The 17,503-nt window shown below is 42.3% G+C and overlaps 2 protein-coding genes across 2 annotated transcripts in view; one reads left to right on the forward strand and one right to left on the reverse strand.

Moving 5' to 3' along the window:
* Positions 1 to 8,749, forward strand: part of LOC109484421 (collagen alpha-1(XXIII) chain-like) — a 10,171-nt gene extending 1,422 nt beyond the window's left edge. The window contains exons 2-5 of the mRNA XM_019787670.1: positions 1,182 to 1,305; positions 3,519 to 3,641; positions 5,271 to 5,443; positions 8,555 to 8,749. Of these exons, the coding sequence (XP_019643229.1) occupies positions 1,182 to 1,305; positions 3,519 to 3,641; positions 5,271 to 5,443; positions 8,555 to 8,749 (615 nt within the window). The remainder of the gene's footprint in view (positions 1 to 1,181; positions 1,306 to 3,518; positions 3,642 to 5,270; positions 5,444 to 8,554) is intronic.
* Positions 8,750 to 10,757: 2,008 nt separating this feature from the next.
* LOC109484276 lies at positions 10,758 to 17,064 on the reverse strand. Its single transcript, XM_019787534.1, has 8 exons — positions 16,915 to 17,064; positions 15,808 to 15,875; positions 14,796 to 14,955; positions 14,472 to 14,539; positions 13,551 to 13,729; positions 12,286 to 12,422; positions 11,653 to 11,800; positions 10,758 to 10,950 (listed from the first exon to the last, which is right to left on the reverse strand). The coding sequence occupies exons 1-8, from the start codon at positions 17,025 to 17,027 to the stop codon at positions 10,762 to 10,764; spliced, it is 1,062 nt and encodes a 353-aa protein (XP_019643093.1). The 5' UTR covers positions 17,028 to 17,064; the 3' UTR covers positions 10,758 to 10,761.
* Positions 17,065 to 17,503: the final 439 nt, after the last annotated feature.

Consider the following 17,503-nt stretch of genomic DNA (forward strand, 5'->3'; position numbering starts at 1 on the left):
CAAAAGTACTCTCCAAGCAAAGGTTGATGTGGAAATATCGTTACCTTTTTTATAAATGGCCCTTTTTTTGTCGCTACTCCCACCTTGGAAGGCCAATTGGACCCTCTCTGGCCAATGGATACTGCCTGGCCCATATGATACTGTCTTTTTGCCACCCTAGGATCTGCTTGGAGATTAGGAGAAAAGCACAAAAGCTCGGAGTCGGCCTTTGGCGTTTGGTTTGGTTATTTGCCAGACGACAGAAGGCTAGACTACGTCAAATTTTGGCTCGAGTGTTCTTAAGCGACCTTGATTGGGGACAAGTACACTACACAAGCCATAAACTTTGGCCTTTGCAACTTCGCCAGTCTTATATTGATTACCTCTTCAGTACGTGTCAACAGTCGGTCTCCAGGGCAGTGCCAAGTAGATTTCCAACCAGGATATCGATCTTCGTAATCGTCCTACAGGTTATTATATATAGAAAGAAAGTTTTATTGCAAATACATGCCCGAGGGCTAATTGCAGTTCGTACAAACAACATAGAAAGAAACTACAGTGGTATGTGTGACTATATCTACGTCTAACATTATACTAGTATATTCTACAACATATATGGTACTAGTTTTACAGAAACAAAATTCGCTTAAGTTATTGAAAAAGTAAAATTGTAATGAGCCATCCATTGGCATAGATGGATAGATGAAAGACTATTGGAGTTACGACACTTCCTAAGTGTTGACATATTTTGAACAAGTTTGCTCTTGCTCGTTGCAAGGCCAAAAGACCACTTCTGGCACTAAACACCATTGGTTGAAGGTACATGTATAAGTGGTAATGTAGGATATAGCGGTAAACGTTGGTTTTGAAGGCTCATGGATTGTACTGTACTGAAGTTTGGGAGGAAAGCACTTGTAATGATGAGATCATCAAATTTCCAAACCAGTACCCGGCCAGGCAGTCTTATGGAACGACAGGTATGATATAAAATACAACAACTGCACAAGAAAAAGTTGATAAAAAAGGATATAAAATATTGATATAAATTGTTGATTTTTCGTTAATCTAAACAGCCCGGCCGGGCCCCGGTTTGGAAATGTGACCTCAGCATAAGGGAGAGGTTCCAATAATTTTGATATGTTAGACATAGCATTTTATACGTTGAGTTATTGAAAACCCTTGTTGTGTTTCATAAAATGAAGTCATGGAACGAGGATCTGGCCGACATTGCGCAGGCCTGGGCTGACAGGTGCATCTTCGACCACAATGCACGGCGGGCGGAAACCTTCCCCGGATCGGTCGGAGAAAACATATACGTCACTTCCGGTAGGATGTAGCAACATTTAGTTTCATTGTAACACTTGCTGTTTTGGCAATGTTGATTTCTAATTCACATTTATGTTATCATTTATATGTACAAAGTTTAAGGTTTTACTGAATGGTATCATTACATCCCTGAAAAATTTCCGTATTGTTTTTGGTGTTTGTTATTGTTTTTTGTTTGTGTGTGTTTGTGTGTGTGTGTGTGTGTGTGTGTGTGCGTGTGTGCGTGCGTGTGTGTGTGTGTGTGTGTGTGTGTGTCCGTATGTGTGTCTGTGTTTCAGCATGGTTGGACACAGTCAGTCACCATCACACAAGATCTAAATATATCATGGAGGTCTGAGATCTCTGAATTCTTGTTTTTACATTAAAGTACTCTATTCTATCCTATGTTGGCCACGCTTCAAGATATGAAGGTATTTCTCTTCTGTCTACAGCTATTTTATTTATTGAAAGATTTTTTTTTGTTTTTGCTGTTATTTCTCTATCAGGAGAATACACACCAGGAGAGGAGGTAGCCGATTGGCTGACTGAACAGAAAGACTACACTTTCTCAACCAATCAGTGTGCCCGTACCTGTGGTCATTATACTCAGGTGAACAAAAGAGCAATGAATTCATGTGATACCTCATGTGCTGAATGGCAAATTTTGAAACCTGTGACGTATTATATTGTTATTCAATCCTGGAACCATAAAATTTGATATATCTTCATAGAAGAATACTTTAAAACTCAAAATAATTCTATGGTGGAAAAGCTGCGAATGGAGTTAACCAAGAAAGCTTTTTGGGTTTACCTTCGCAGAAGGAAAACATTGTTTTTGCTCTCAACGGTTTCTTCTTCTTACTCTTCTTCTTCCCCAGACAAAAAGGTCAATGACCTGGACCAGATGTCTGTCACCTTAGTAACTTAATTGTGGTGTTGGGTCACATTATGTAGCAGAACAGAGTTGGACAGGCTACACGCCATACATTAGAATGCGTATGGCTTTGAGTAAGAATAAACAGTGCAGCAGTTTGTTGAGCTAGACCTGGTGAAGGTATGTATTTGCTTGTTAACTTTCTAGTATACTCTGTATCTCGTTTGAAAAGGTGATCTGGGCCACGACTAACCAGGTCGGCTGCGGCGTCACCCAATGCGGCATCATCCAGGGACTCGGCTGGCGGGACTCGTTCCTCGTAGTTTGCAACTATGCTCCGTCGTAAGTTACAGCTTATAGTAGTCTCTACCAGGCTCCTGAGGTTTACATCTTATAGTAGTCTCTACCAGGCTCTTTATATCTCCGGAAAAATATAATCTCCAAGCAGATCCCTTTCGGTGGCAAAAAGACAGTATCAAATTGGACAGGCAGTATCCATTAGCCAGAGAAGGTCGCCGGCCATCGACGGTAGGGGTACCGACAAAAAGGGCCATATATGAAAAGCTAACGATCATTCCCCCACAACCTCTGCTTGGAGAGTAGGAAAAATAGTAGAAATTGGCCAAATATACTAAATAGACTGAATAACGTGATAGAGGAGTTACGTAGTTTTGCTTTTGGTACATGTATGTTTGCTTGTGTTTGTGTGTGTGTGTGTGTGTGTGTGTTTGTTTGTTTGTTTGTTTGTGAGCCCTTAATTATTTCTACAAGCCCCTTCTATAACCTTCATGTGGAGGGTGGTACTTTGCTATGTAGGTTCTGTATGAAAAAAAAAATTACAAAGCATCAGTGTTACCAATACAAATGTAGATTAAGTATAGTAAAAATAACTTCTATCGGTGTCTTGTGACACACTCGTTATTTTCCCAGAGGAAACACGGTTGGTGAGAGACCGTATGTGAACGGAGCGCCGTGCTCGAGGTGTGGCAATGCTGGGTGTGTCACCAACTTGTGCGGTAAGCACTTTTGTGCCTCTGGATGGACGGGGGTTTCGTTTTTGGTGTGTTTGTCTGTTTGTTTGTTTGTTTGTTTGTTTGTTTGTTTGTTTGTTTGTTTGCTTGTGTGTCAGCAGAAGCACAGGCTATTCCAATTTCAAAATGATGTTGCACTGGTGGGTTCGACTCTTTGGAACCAATAGAAGACGAATGCCCCCCCCCCCCTTATGTAATGCGTTGGCCCCTTGATTTTAAAAGTGCACCTTTCGTCTGCAAACGTAGAGAAGTTATATACTTGCTGTGTGTACATGTATTTTGGTGGTTTCACGGCGTTTCTGATAGCTGTTTTTGCTGCCTGATGTTAGGCGCATCATCCGACAGGCCGACATATCCTGGAAATAATGGAAACACCAGGCCTGAGTTTGGGTTCCCGGGGTCATCTGACGACCGGCAACCAGTGGATCCGGACATCCCTAGTACAAACGGAGGTAAATATAACCTCATCTGAACTATTTCTCAATCCCTTTGACAAATTTGCATCACCCTTGTCTTGACTTGTCTAACTTCTGTTTCATTTTGGACTTTAAGATTGCTGTGACAGAGTGGAAGCCTTGGAGAGACGGATGGTGGAACTGGAACAACAGGTATTCAGACTTTTTACTTCCGTACTTTTGAATGGGGTGTCAAATCGACATGCGCAAGTTTTTTTTCAACTTATTATATATTGTATCATAGTTTTCTCTCCCATTTTCAGCTGAGAAGTCTGTCCGTTGGCATCGGTCTTCCAGGGCCACAGGGACCGAAGGGAGACCCGGGCTTTAGTTCCCGGGCTGCCAGGAACTCCCGGTAGACCAGGTTTGTTTGTTTGTTTGTTTGTTTGTTTGTTTAGAAATTCCCATTAGTGATAATATATACATCACTATTCTTCCTGGAGTCCTTTACGTAAATATACAACTATTATTTGCATACACGTTTAACTGCTATCAAGGACATTATACTGCAGGAAAACTTATCTTATCAACATAGCAAATTACACATTAAGCATCAATTATTACATCAATTAATAATATTACATTATACAGTTATCAATTAATAATGAAACTTTATTGTATGTTCATTCCCCGGGGGGATAAATGCACAGATGTACAGAGTAGAATGCACTAGAGAGTACTACAACAATAGTAATAAAGAAAGGCTAACATCAGGTCTAAGGTATACAATGCTAAAAAAGAAATATATATATAAAGTGGTATATATCTAAGTTCTAATGGCTTCTTCTCTTTTTTTGAAACATTTTGAAATATACTTACATACTTCATTGATGACGTCTATATTTGTACATGATATGATATATTTAAAAGTGTCTTCTTTTGATAATGTTTTACATTTTTTGTCGAGGTTAATTGAGCTGAACAGTGATTTTTCCGTTATCATATAATATTACCAGGGTCTCCTGGCCTGACTGGAGAGAAGGGGTATCGGGGAGACCGGGGCCCGCCCGGACTGTCTGGCCTGAAGGGCCAGAAGGGGGAACCTGGAGGAGGCACGGGAGGGTTCAACCCGTCAGGACAGACCGGTAGGATCATGACTCCGTGTTGTCTATTTTGTTCTTAAGATGCCCACTCTGGGACAAACTACATCCATATCCGTTACAACCTAACCTTATCATTAGGGTCATGCGGAAACGCAAACAGACCCAGGCATACCGAAACCAATAGCTTCATTCTTCATGGAGGTAACTAGCCTGGGTGCCAGACCCATAGCACACTGGACACAAAGTATCTCAGTGAGCACGAAGATACTTTGTGCCTAGTGTACTATGGGTCTGGCACCCAGGCTAGGAGGTAACTGTTGTATTATGGCTAGAGCAACACCTCTCCAACTCTCTGTGTCAGTATAGCCCAGTATGAATTAAGTAGGAAGTGCTCAAGAAACGTAACGTCTCTAGCAAGACGATCTCTTCCGCGTCTGGCCAAGGTTGAGCACAGACGCATACTGTACCACACTAACCCTTCTGGATTTAAGCATCACAAAAAGATCAGATTAAGACACGTCAAAGTCTCTGTCGTCGATCGTCTAGTTCAAGAACACAACAGTAACCACAACTGTTTCTCCAGGGCCGCGAGGCTTCCCTGGTCCCCCCGGACCGACGGGCCCACCAGGACTGAAGGGGAGCCAGGGGTTCGTGGGGCCGGAGGGTCCGCCCGGACCGGAGGGCCCGCCTGGGCCGTACGGGCGACCCGGTGCACCTGGACCCGCGGGCAGGCCTGGACTGGCAACCTCAGCAGATGTAAGTTTAAAGTTCTTCCCGTAGGCCGTATAGGGCTCATAGGGCAGCACCCATCTCCGGTTCAGTAGCCCTTGGGCCACACAATAGTGCAACCACTACAGCACGAGGCTAGTCCTAATCTCCAAGCAGATCTTTCGGTGGCAAGACAGTATCCATTGGCCAGAGGAGTGTCCATTAGGTTGGCAAATGGATACAGGACGGCCAATGGATACAGGATGGCCAATGGATACGGTCTTTTGCCACCCAACCGAAAGATCTGCTTGGAGATTAGGCTAGTCCACTAGTAGCGGTTCGTTGGACCGGAAGGCCGCCCGGACCGGAGGGCCCGCCTGGGTCGTACGGGCGACCCGGTGCACCTGGACCCGCGGGCAGGCCTGGACTGGCAACCTCAGCGGATGTAAGTTAAAGTTCAAAAAAGTTTTGTCCTTCCCGCATCACGTGGTGCATAGGGCGGCGCCTATCTCCGGTTCAGTGGCCCGTGGGCCACACAATAGTGCAATCACTACAGCAGGGGGCTAGTCCACTGGTAGTGGTATGTGTCAAGCAACTCCCATACTCTTTCTGAAATGCTGAGTTCTAAGCAGAGAACGCAGCATGTACCATTTTTAAAGTCTTTGGTATCACTCGGACGGGGATCAAACTCACGAACTATCGAATGCAAAAGGCGAGCACTCTACCCACCTGGCCATTGCACTGTGTTAAGCGGATGTAAGCTTGTGGAATAATGCATTACACCGCACGAAAAGTGGGATTTGCCAATGGTTGTGAATGCCAATTGGAAGTCGGGAGTTCCGGTACTGTTTACAAAGTAAACATTACCCGATTTAACTGGCATTTACTACCATTAGTAAACCCACCATTTTTCGTATTTTTTCGTTCGGTGTCACTTTGTATGTCTGAATTTGCTACCTCCTAATTATCAAAATGGACTATACTCAGGACATATCATCAGTATTGTGCTGTTCTGTTAGTTCGATAGTGACCCTGAAGAAGCTAGAGTGGTGGATGTCATTCGAATCGTTCGGAAGTTATCCCCGTAATTTATCCAGTAGTAGCTAGCAGTTGTATTTTCTATGTGAGAATAACATTGACCGTTTACACCAGCTGGTTTACACTAATTAATCCCAAACTATAAACACCTTTTTTTCTCACAGGGCGAGTTTGTAGCAGAGGAGGTGGCCAGAGAAGTCTGCGATCTGTACCAGAAGTTCGACTTGCTGGAACTCGCAGTTCTCCAGCCAACGGGGAGGAACACAGGTAGGCAGTGTCAATCTACCACTCATAATTTTGGTGTTTATAATTATAGACACGATTCACTACATAGGTTTAAATTTGTCATTGCGACGTACAAATACAAAAAAAAATGTTTCATGATGATAAACTAAATAGTAAGGTAAAAAATGAAATCTCATTTAAGGTACACAACGTACAATGTACCTGAATAAAAATAATTACGAACGAATGAAAATCGAGGTCCAAATAGCAATTCATGGATGTAAGTTTCTGTATCGGTATAGCCAATATAACCGCCCTTCGGCGTAACACACCAGCTTCGCAGGCACGCGGCGCGGCGGCAGCTAGCTTGTTACACTCAATCTTTGCACATTTGATTGCAGAAGTTAGCAATTATTACTATATGGCAATGTAACACTATTGTCCAGGACTTGTATATATTGATCAGTTGTAACTACTGACTATTTTTCTATCCACAGCGCCGGGTAGTCTCCCAGTCCGGTCAGCCCGTGCCGAACCCTTCCCTACGTCACATCCCGTCATCTGCACGGCAAAGACTGTGAAAAAGGTAACACTTACATGTAGCAATACCTGACGTGTAAAATATAATCTTCCCAAACACAAGTCGTTCTCTCTTTACATGCTTTTTCAGTAACACTGGGTTTACGACTACTTTTAGATGGAAACTTGGGTCCCTGGCGACATTTTGGCATGTTTTTCACCTGGACAAGTGCTGGTTTTCTTGTGTTTTAGACTTTTTTTATCGGGCTTTCGTATTTTGTATTGTGATTTTAGTCAGCCTTCGGTGGCTTATTTGGTACTATCTTGCCAATGATACTGTCTTGTCAATTTGATATTGTCAGCCACCAAAAGATCTGTTTGGAGATTATCATGTTTACCTTCTCAAAAGGAAACATATTGTTTTTGCTCAGTTTCTTCTTCCATTCCAAACGCATAAGGTTAATGACCTAGGCTTGGAGCGGATGACTGTCACCTTGGTAACTTGTGCTGTAGCAGACACCCTGTAGTGTTGAATTACATGTAGCAAGGGACTGGTTACCACTCACTCACTCACTCAATCCTCTTGCACGTGGTGCGTAGAGCTGACTAGCGTTGTCAGGGCCCGCCACTTTCCTCTGTCTTCAGCCAGCTGCTGTGTCTGGGGGAGCTGGATGTTGATGTTGCTCAGGTCACGTCGGACAGCGTCCATCCATCTGGTACGTGGGGCCCCCCTGGGCCGCCGCAATCCTGCCTGTTCAGGGGCAAAGTCCAGCAAGGCACGGGGTGCCAGGGAGGGAGGCGGAGAACGTGACCGTACCAACGGATCCGTCGTGCAGCTGCAAGGCACGATGCAGCAGGTTGTCCGGTCAGGTCACGGAGGTCCTTATTGCTGACATGTTCATGCCAGCGAGTGCCGGTAATCCTCCGGAGGGCTCTGCTGTCGAATCCGTCTAAACGTGATTCCAGCGTGCTGTTCAGTGCCCAGGTTTCTGATCCGTACAGTAGGACCGAGATGACAGAGGAGTTATAGATGCGTTGTTTCGTCTGCTGTGTGATGTGGCGATGTCGCCAAAGTGGCTTCCACAGAGACTGCAGGACTGCTGAAGCTTGGGCACGTCTTTGGTTGATTTCTGGCTTTAGATCCCCCGTCTTGGAGATTATAGATCCAAGATACTTGAACGTGGGAACAAAGTTCACCGTGCAGGAGTTGAAGACGAGTGGGGGAGGGTTACCATATATACATAAATGTGTTAGAGTTAGAATAAACAGAGCAGTACTTTGTAAGGCTAGAGCATGTGAAGGTAAACAGTATGCATTTGCTTTGCAAATGTTACCTTTCTACTAGCTAAAGTAGTTATACTCTACATGTACTTTCAGGCCTGCGGCCAGTGCGAGTCCGTGAAGGGGCAGAAGGTGTGCCGGATGTGCCGTGCCAGGGGAGGGACCTCTGGCAGATCGTGTCGGTACTGCAGGAAGTGCCACCAGTGCCGGGACTGCAAGAAGGGCCTGAAGACTTACAAACAGCGGGCCATTGAACCCAGGGAAGCGCCCGACTTCTGTCAGATCTTGTAAAATAAGGCCACACTGATACACCCCGTTCACATTAAGGTCCCGTTCACAGTGAAAAAAATGGGCCGGGATTGACCGCCGATCGGGATCGAAATAATGTACATTCTTTATTGACACCACAAAAAAAGCACAGGGACTTTTGTATGGTCTTCTACAACTAAAGATCTAACAAACTAAATACATGTGGATGACAGCCGCGCGCGCATTGATTTTCGCCTGTTCTAACCTTTTCTGAGGCTCTGCCTCTGGCCTGGGTGCCATCCTCCGTATACTCCATGGTAGTTAGCGACAATAAGGAGCCGGCGGTAACTACGGAGGATGGCACCCAAGCTACCGAAGCTCCACAGAACTCCAGAACTCACATACAGTATTCACCATGGCTTAACACCGTAACAATATGCCGTATACATACCTCACTTATATTACCAAAATAGTGATTACCAGTTAGCTTAATACAAGGCGTTTCAACGGTACGTTTATTGGATTGTATGACTGATTATCATATATATTGTATGACTGATTATCATATAGATAATCAGATTATCATGAAGTCACCGAGTGAGCGCAGCGAACGAGGTGGCTTCATTCGGTGGTTATAGCAACTGACAAGGCTTTATCACACCATATTCACCTCGGGGCGGGTCATTAACCCTTAATTATAAACTAGACTTTATCAAAAACTAGTTTTCAGTAATTTGTCCCTATTGTAAGTCGATGTAATGTATTGTAAGATTTGCCGGTGAATAAGGAGTTAGCTACACTCCACATCAAAATACCAATGTGAACCTGGACATACCTACCTCACTTGGACGAAGAACTTTCTTATATTCTTCGATTCCCTTCATTTACAAACAGTATTCGAGGCAAATTGGGTGTTGGCAGATATAGCTATAACCAACCAAGTGAAACTTTTTACTCAGATATCCAATAGGAGAATATATTCTATAGACTGACTGTGTGGAATCTTACACCGTATAAGCTAGAGATTGTATATTATTTGCGTAAAGTTTTAATCAGGAAGAATGTTTCAATAAAGTTTCAGCACGTATTAAGGCAGTGTCTTTTTGTTACATCAATTGTGAATCCGCATGAAAAATTATCTGCTTATTAGGATATTTTCGTTGTACCCATGTATATTTGTCTGTATATCTACATGTCTTTGACCTTACAAAAGTCGCTGTATTTTTTGTTGTGTCAATAAAGTTCTCTCTATTATACAAATACTAGTATCACACACATATGCACAAACGTACACATACACACACACACAGATTGAGACCAAAAAAAGACTCTCCAGCAAAGGTGCCACAAAGTTTGTAGCTTTGAGCCTTATATGGCAATTTTCACGTCAAATGAAAACATTTTTGCAGTACATCAGTTATCTGATTCATCCACACGTGACAGTGAGGACTCCTAGCAGGTTATGTCATTATTGCAGCTGCCAGATATGCCAGGTTTGCCTGCACTTATGCATTCAGCCGTTTGACGGCGCTATGTTTGGACACACTTTCATGCAGAGGCGATATTGATGCTGATTCATTGATCTATTCCTTATCCAAAAAGGAACATATGATATGCATAGCCTTGCTAATAGTAGTAGTATCCAGTCTTTGATTATACTGCTGCATATTGATGATACAAACTGCTGTACAAGCAAGGTACTCTCCAAGCAGAGGTTGTGGGGGAATGATCGTTAGCTTTTTATATATGGCATGTTTTTTTTTTTGTTTTTTTTTGTTGGTACCCCCACCAACCGACACTGTCGGTGGCTGGCAACCTTCTCTGGCTAATGGATACTGCCAGGCCAATTTGATACTGTCTTTTTGCCACCGAGAGGGATCTGCTTGGAGATTACATGCAAGGGTCCATGACTCGGGTGGGCAGCAGTCGGCTAGTCTAGTCTTCACACATACAAGTATATATATATAGTGCCTGAAGCAAACAATAGGTAAACTTAGTTAGTGATATTTGATCCTTTTTGCAAAAGGACAAACCATCTTTCAAATTTGAGAGGGCTAATTGCCAAATTTGAGGCTTTTAGCCCTGTCCAACTCTGCCACCCTGTCTAGCTCTGTGGCGATCTCGCGCAGCCAAACGGAGATTTCCGCGGTCTGGTCCAGGTTGTCCATCTCAGGGCCCGAGTCCAGGAAGGAGCCGCGGTCACTCTGCAGAGACACCAGGTGGTCCGCGATCTTTGTAGCCACCTACAAACAAACAAACAAACAAACAAATACACAAATAAACTAAAAAGGCAACATTTGCAAAGCATAATGTGTCATTTTAACCTTCACATATGGTCTGCTCTATTAATTCTTACTCAAACACATTTCATACATATGGTGACAGGAGTCTAAATCCCTCCTACTATGAAATTGCAACATTATGTAACCCAACACCAGTTACCATGGTAACAGACAGTCTGGTTCAGGTCATTGATGTCATTGTTTGGAGAAGAAGGAGAAAATGTAGCAAAAACAATCTGTTGCACAATCTGTTTGTAATAATGCACAATACATGTATATCCAATACCATTATATCATTTTGTATAATTTTTGCATCCACCTCACTGGTATATGTACATGTAGTTAAGGACCTTACGAAAGTTACTGTACTTTTGTTGTGTCAATAAAAGTTTCTGTTTATTTTTTTTATACACTGTAAATCTAATGCTTCAAGTATGCCCGGTGGTCTTATTTTTGCCCTGTGAAAATAAATGCCTTTACAGTACCTGGAAGTACTTTTCTTTTTTGCTGTTCCTGTTGTGATAAACAGCAATATATCATTTTGTATAATTTTTGCATCCACCTGGTATACAATGTATGTATATACTTTTTTTACACACTGCAAATCTAATGAAGTATATGCCCGGTATTTTTGCCCTGTGAAAATAAATGCATTTACAGTACCTGGATGTACTTTTCTTTTTTGCTGTTCCTGTTGCGATAGACAGCGGCGAGGCAGGCCGCCCCCCACCCCACCTTGTGGCTGAAGTTAGAGCTGTAGATGGACTCATCACACCTCATGCAGAACTCAAGAAGCTCTTCAGCACAGTCTCTGACAGGGAAGAAAATAAATAATGAACAAACAAACAAACAAAAAACGAGAAGAAGAAGAGGAAACTGAGCAAAAACAAATATGTTTTCCTTCGGTAAACAGCGCAGTGTCTGACACGGACAAAAATAACAAAAAACAAAACAGCATCAATCCACAGGACAGAGGCAAACGACAGGCTACCATCAAGCCTCAGCATCAATGTGCAAGCACGTCCAACTTCGAAAGATGGGGACCAACAGACATTAAACCTGACAGTGAGCAAGTGATAGCAATTAAAGGTTCCATTTATGAGCCAGGTTGATAGCTTAAATGATGAAATATGCACCTATTATAGTCAAATGTGTAGCAAGCAAAGAGTATTTCTATGTCTTGCTAAAAATCTAAAAAATTATTCTTTATTCTATGAAAAAGTTATCAGGTCACACTGACTTTTTACAGACACACCAAAAAGAAAACCTCCATACAAGGAAAACAAATCCACAAACCTGAATTTGTCTTCACCGGTGGCCACGAACAGTTTTGCCAGGAAAGCGATGGGATATCCGATGAAGAAGTACAGCTGGTTCGGCTCAGTCGCCTTCACGGCACAAATGGCTGCCGCCTCTGCTGGGAAGTCTTTTATCTGAGTTAAAAGATTATAGCTTTAGTTAAAAGAAACAAAATCAATCACAGAATCTGATATCATTCAAATCTTTTAACCCTTGTCCTGCTGGCATTTTTTTACACAGTATTTTAAAATAATTTCATGTCTTTATCAGGTCATAGACACCCGACTTTTTTCACCCTTCGGTGGCATACATGTAGTTACCTCCACATTCAATTGCGTTTCACTGCAGTGTGATGCATTGCACGAGAAATACCCCCAAATAGTACCTATGCAGAGTTCTATGTAAATGGTACTGTATGTGCAAAACAACAATTGTTGGGCTCCGCAGGACAAGGTTATATTTAAGATCTTCATGACAACTCTTGTGTAACAGTGTGGGGTTTACAAGTGCTACCAACTGATCCGTCTGATGGGTCCAGACCTTTTGGCCAAATGGTTAGAGCGTTGGGGTGCCTGCGCTTGGCATGGGTTTGATCCCTGGCCTGGGATACCATACTACTGGTAGTATGTGAGAAGCGACCCAGAGTCAGGTATACTATAGGAATGGGTTGGACACATAAGGATAGCCTGCATGGCATGCCAAAAACTGGGGGTTTTGGGGGTCTTCATGGTCTTTGGGAGCTTTTATGTGCTATTTTCTGATTGCATATAGACAACATAGCCGGTCTGGTTGAAATACCCCCATTTACAAAATGTAGAACTGGGCTAATCAGAAAACAGCCGAAGACCACCAAACTCCCAGTTCTATAAGCCTGCTACGGAGGCTAGCATAAGGCCACAAAGGCAACAAACTGAGAGAGAACAAACCAGTTTCTCCTTGTCATCCATGCGTAGATAGAAGGTGTTGGGAACGTCATGATGGAGGTTCAACTTGGTGAACAGCATCAGGGTTAGACACATAAGGCTAGCCTCCATAGCATGCCAAAAACTGGGGGTTTTGGGGGTCTTCATGGTCTTTGGGATCTTTTTTGTGCTATTTTCTGATTGCATATAGACAACATAGCCGGCCTGGTTGAAATACCCCCATTTTTTAGAACTGGGCTAATCAGAAAACAGCCGAAGACCACCAAACCCCCAGTTCTATAAGCCTGCTACGGAGGCTAACATAAGGCCACAAAGGCAACAAATTGAGAGAGAACAAACCAGTTTCTCCTTGTCATCCATGCGTAGATAGAAGGTGTTGGGATCGTCATCATGATGGAGGTTTTTCTTGGTGAACAGTGTCAGGTTTTCTCCACATCTCCAGGCCTTGTCCAGGTCGCCGAAGGACATGAACACCATGCCCAGGTGTGAGGTCGAAATGACCTCCACAATGTTGGGCTCTGTGACAAGCAAAAATCAATCAACCAATCGATCAATCAATCAATCAATCAATCAGTCAAATGGTTTATTTGCAAAAATCAATCAACCAATCAATCAATCAATCAATCAGTCAGTCAAATGGTTTATTTGTGAAAACAAACAAGAACTTGTAGCCATTGGCTAAATTGTGTCTTGCTGTACAATTTCATTTCTTGACATATCTGGCATAACAAATTAAAATTGCTAAGTTATTCAATAAAATCCATATCATTATACATTAATTACCTAAAAATAACTGGAATGTGGAATACTTGATTATTCACATTTTATTTTAACAGTTTAAGTTTTTCATCATCTTGTACAACTATGTTTGACACAATAAAACTTTTCCTGCATTAATTGAACACCATTACGATAGTAAATTAGACATCCAAAAACAATTATCAAAGGGAGAGACACTTAAAATATGTACATGTAACCTCTTGATTATAACCTACAATCACTACCACATCCCAAAACTTGCCTACCCCTTCTCCAAAGAATCTGTGTGTACACTGACTGCTTCAAGCAACTTAAGGCAACACAGATTTAATTTTATGGATAACATCCGTGTGTGCATGTTCTAAAAAAAACAAGAATCCATTGTGGCTACTGACAGCAGGCTCACACAACTTTGGGGGTCTTACAAGGATGTCATCCATAAAATTACGTCAGTGTGGCCTTAAGCATTAAAGAATGGACGGAAGAATCAAGAACCAATACCTGTCTTAGAGAGCGGTTTTACGGTACCGCCACCTAGCTCTCGGTGGAAGAACTTCTCCTCCAAGTACCTGTTCCATGGATAGATACCAGCCCAGAAAAGAACAAGAAACAGTCATGCCTTCAAATATCAGATCTGAGTTATCAACCAAGAATTGATGTATTCAAAAACTTGTATCTCCCCAGAGCTATCGTAGACTGGAACTCGTTGCCATCATCACTACAAAGCTTTATACAACTCCTGTAATTAAATGTGCAAAGATTGAGTGTAACCAAGAAATTAAAATTGGTGTGGCCTATAACTACTAGGAAATGCCTGTAGCCTACCTGTACGCCGGATATGCAACGTCGAACCTTTGCAGCCGCACTGCGCCCATGGCGATCCAGCCGTTAGCGTACGACCAAAACTCGTTGTAAGCTCCATTCGCACTCTTCTGTCCCTCCTCTGCTCCAGGTGAGACAAAGTCGCCGCCTTTCCTGCAGGTGGCTGAACATATGTAACAATGTATATTGTTAATATTGTAAGGTAACAATTATGACAATAGAAAGCACTGTATTATCGCCGGTTCTAGAGCCCCTTCCCTCAAACGGTACTGGTATAGATCACCTGTTCGAACACGACGCTGGCACGTGCACTCGCACGTGTTCAAACAGGTGGCCGCGGCCCCGCTTGAGGGAGGGGTTAGAACCGGCGAGAATACAATGCTTTCTATTGTCATTGTTACCTTATAATATTAACATTAATATTTTTCTGACACTTAGATGTTAATTATGAATATGCTGTAACTACTATATATTTAACATATTTATTTACATATATTAAACCTAAGAAAATACTTGGGTGCACCAAAAAAAAAAAGGATGCACAGCTCCAAATTTGGGTGCACCAAGGACATTATACACAGATAATGTCCTTGGGTGCACTAATAAGGTGCACATGCACCCAGTATTTTGAGCCCTGAAAAGGTACCATGTAAATAACTCAGAAAAGCAGATGGATGACTTGTTGATAGCTGTGTCATTTTTCAATTTATTATCTTAGTTCTTGTATTTTTTCTGTACAATTATAGCATTAAAGACATCTAATGCATAATTTATTAGATGACAAATACTGTAAATCAAGAAATGTTTGCAGTAGTTTTATGTTCATCAAGAAATGTTTGCAGTAGTTTTATGTTCACATTTTTGCAGTGACCTTTACACCGTAAAGGCGTAAACTAAATTTAATATGTTCTGTGCTACAGCACTGTTTTATAATATTACACAGTAAACAAGTCCAATTTCCTGACTCTAACTGCGAAATTAATTCCGTGAAATTATTGAATGAAAAGTTGTTTACCTCTGATGTGATCCAGAATAAAGTTTGCCTCTTTGTGCTTCCCAGCAAGCAACAGGGAGGTCACTGACCTGTCAAAGGTCAAGGTTATGTACATTAAGTGATTCTGAAGCATTATCTCAATATACGAGCGATCGCTAGCCTCCGTAGCAGGCTTATAGAACTGGGGGTTTGGTAGTCTTTGGCTGTTTTCTGTTCAGCCCAGTTTAAAAAACGGGGGTAATTCAACGAGGCTGGCTATGTTGTCTATATATGCAATCAGAATATAGCACATAAAAGCTCCCAAAGACCCCCCAAACCCCCAGTTTTTGGACTGGACGCTAAGTGATCGCCATGACATCACAGCCAGCGAGTGGAAGGCAATAAAGCTGGTGACAGTTGGCTGATATGCCTACCGATAATTTGCATTGTAATGTTTTCAAATAAGTATGCAAGTATATGATATATACACAAACACAGTGATAGCTCGTATTGCAAGACTGTGATGAACATAACTTGGGCTAGCCGTGGCGAGTCAGTAAGCCTTTTGTATAAAAATGGCTACTTGTCAGTATATATACATGTATCATACAAAAGCTTACAGAGTTGCCATGGCTAAACGTGGGCCTACTAGGCTATTTTAAGAACATGACAAAGAACAAAGAACATGAACAAGAAAATTAGCCATGCAACAAGTTACTTGAAACCGTAGCTACACCACAACATGTCTTTACTAATTAGCTTGTAAGTTGTATGGTTCAGAAGATGGCTGACTCATGGCATAACATAAATTATTCACGTTATAATATATGGCTACGCCCAAATTATTATATGGCTACGCCCTGAATGGCATTTAACTGTTTATGTAAAACAGAACATATCTTGCTGAAAGAGAAAAATGGGTCCTAATACTTAACACATTTTCTTCATAAATGTAAACATTATAACTGACAATTGTACTAAATTGAACAAGGTGTGTTAACGTTTACAAGTCTAGCCGTGGCAACTCGGTAAGTTTTGCATAATAATACTATCCAGTATTATCATACAAAAGGTACTACCGAGTCGCCACGTCTAGTCGCCAAGTCGTAAGCTGAGTCTTCAAAAAAATTATGTCAAAAATTATTTTACTTGAAATAGAAGGCCACGTCCTTGTGTTCTTTCCTGAAGTCTGGCTGGCAAATTGTCTTCAGGAGACAGTCCACGGCTTTCTGGCTCGCTGTCAGATACTTGTCGGTCGCCATTCCGTCAAATATAGTCTTTTTCGACAACTAAAACAACTCAGACAAACACTCAGTCGAACCGCAGACCGCTATGCGCATCGGTTCTGCGCAGCTCTCTCTAAGATCTCGTTTAAATCTCGCGCTTCTTTTCCAAGGTAATGTGATCCGCGAGAATCCGCGAGAGTTTGCTACTGTTTACTGTTTCGCTTGTAACTTCGCTTTGCGTAAGTGTTTCCTTGTCATACGTTAACGTGAGATGTAAGAAGAGCCGGCGTCACGCTCAAGGTCGTAGATGTACATTACCGGTGGTGTTTGTTGGAGAAACGAGGTTTCAAAGTTGACCGTGCATGATGGAGATCATTCCACTCGAGATAGGTACCCTTTAGTTTTTTGGGGGGCAAACCCGTTTGCCCTATTTCATCGTCGATTTGGTGTATTGTTTAATAAAGTATAGACCCTCCCTCATCTATCGTGTGTTGTTTCTTTTGGGATCCTGT

This window comes from Branchiostoma belcheri, unplaced genomic scaffold (genome assembly GCF_001625305.1).
Source record: "Branchiostoma belcheri isolate BF01 breed outbred unplaced genomic scaffold, Haploidv18h27 scaffold7, whole genome shotgun sequence".
NCBI classification, from domain to species: Eukaryota; Metazoa; Chordata; class Leptocardii; order Amphioxiformes; family Branchiostomatidae; genus Branchiostoma; species Branchiostoma belcheri.

Coding starts and splice junctions, on each gene's coding strand:
- LOC109484276 (XM_019787534.1), bottom strand. CDS start 17,027: ATGGCGACCGACAAGTATCTGACAGCGAGCCAGAAAGCCGTGGACTGT. Junction 14,956..15,807: donor TATTCTGGATCACATCAGAG/GTAAACAACTTT, acceptor ACATATGTTCAG/CCACCTGCAGGAAAGGCGGC. Junction 10,951..11,652: donor AAAAAGAAAAGTACATCCAG/GTACTGTAAATG, acceptor GTTTGTTTGTAG/GTGGCTACAAAGATCGCGGA.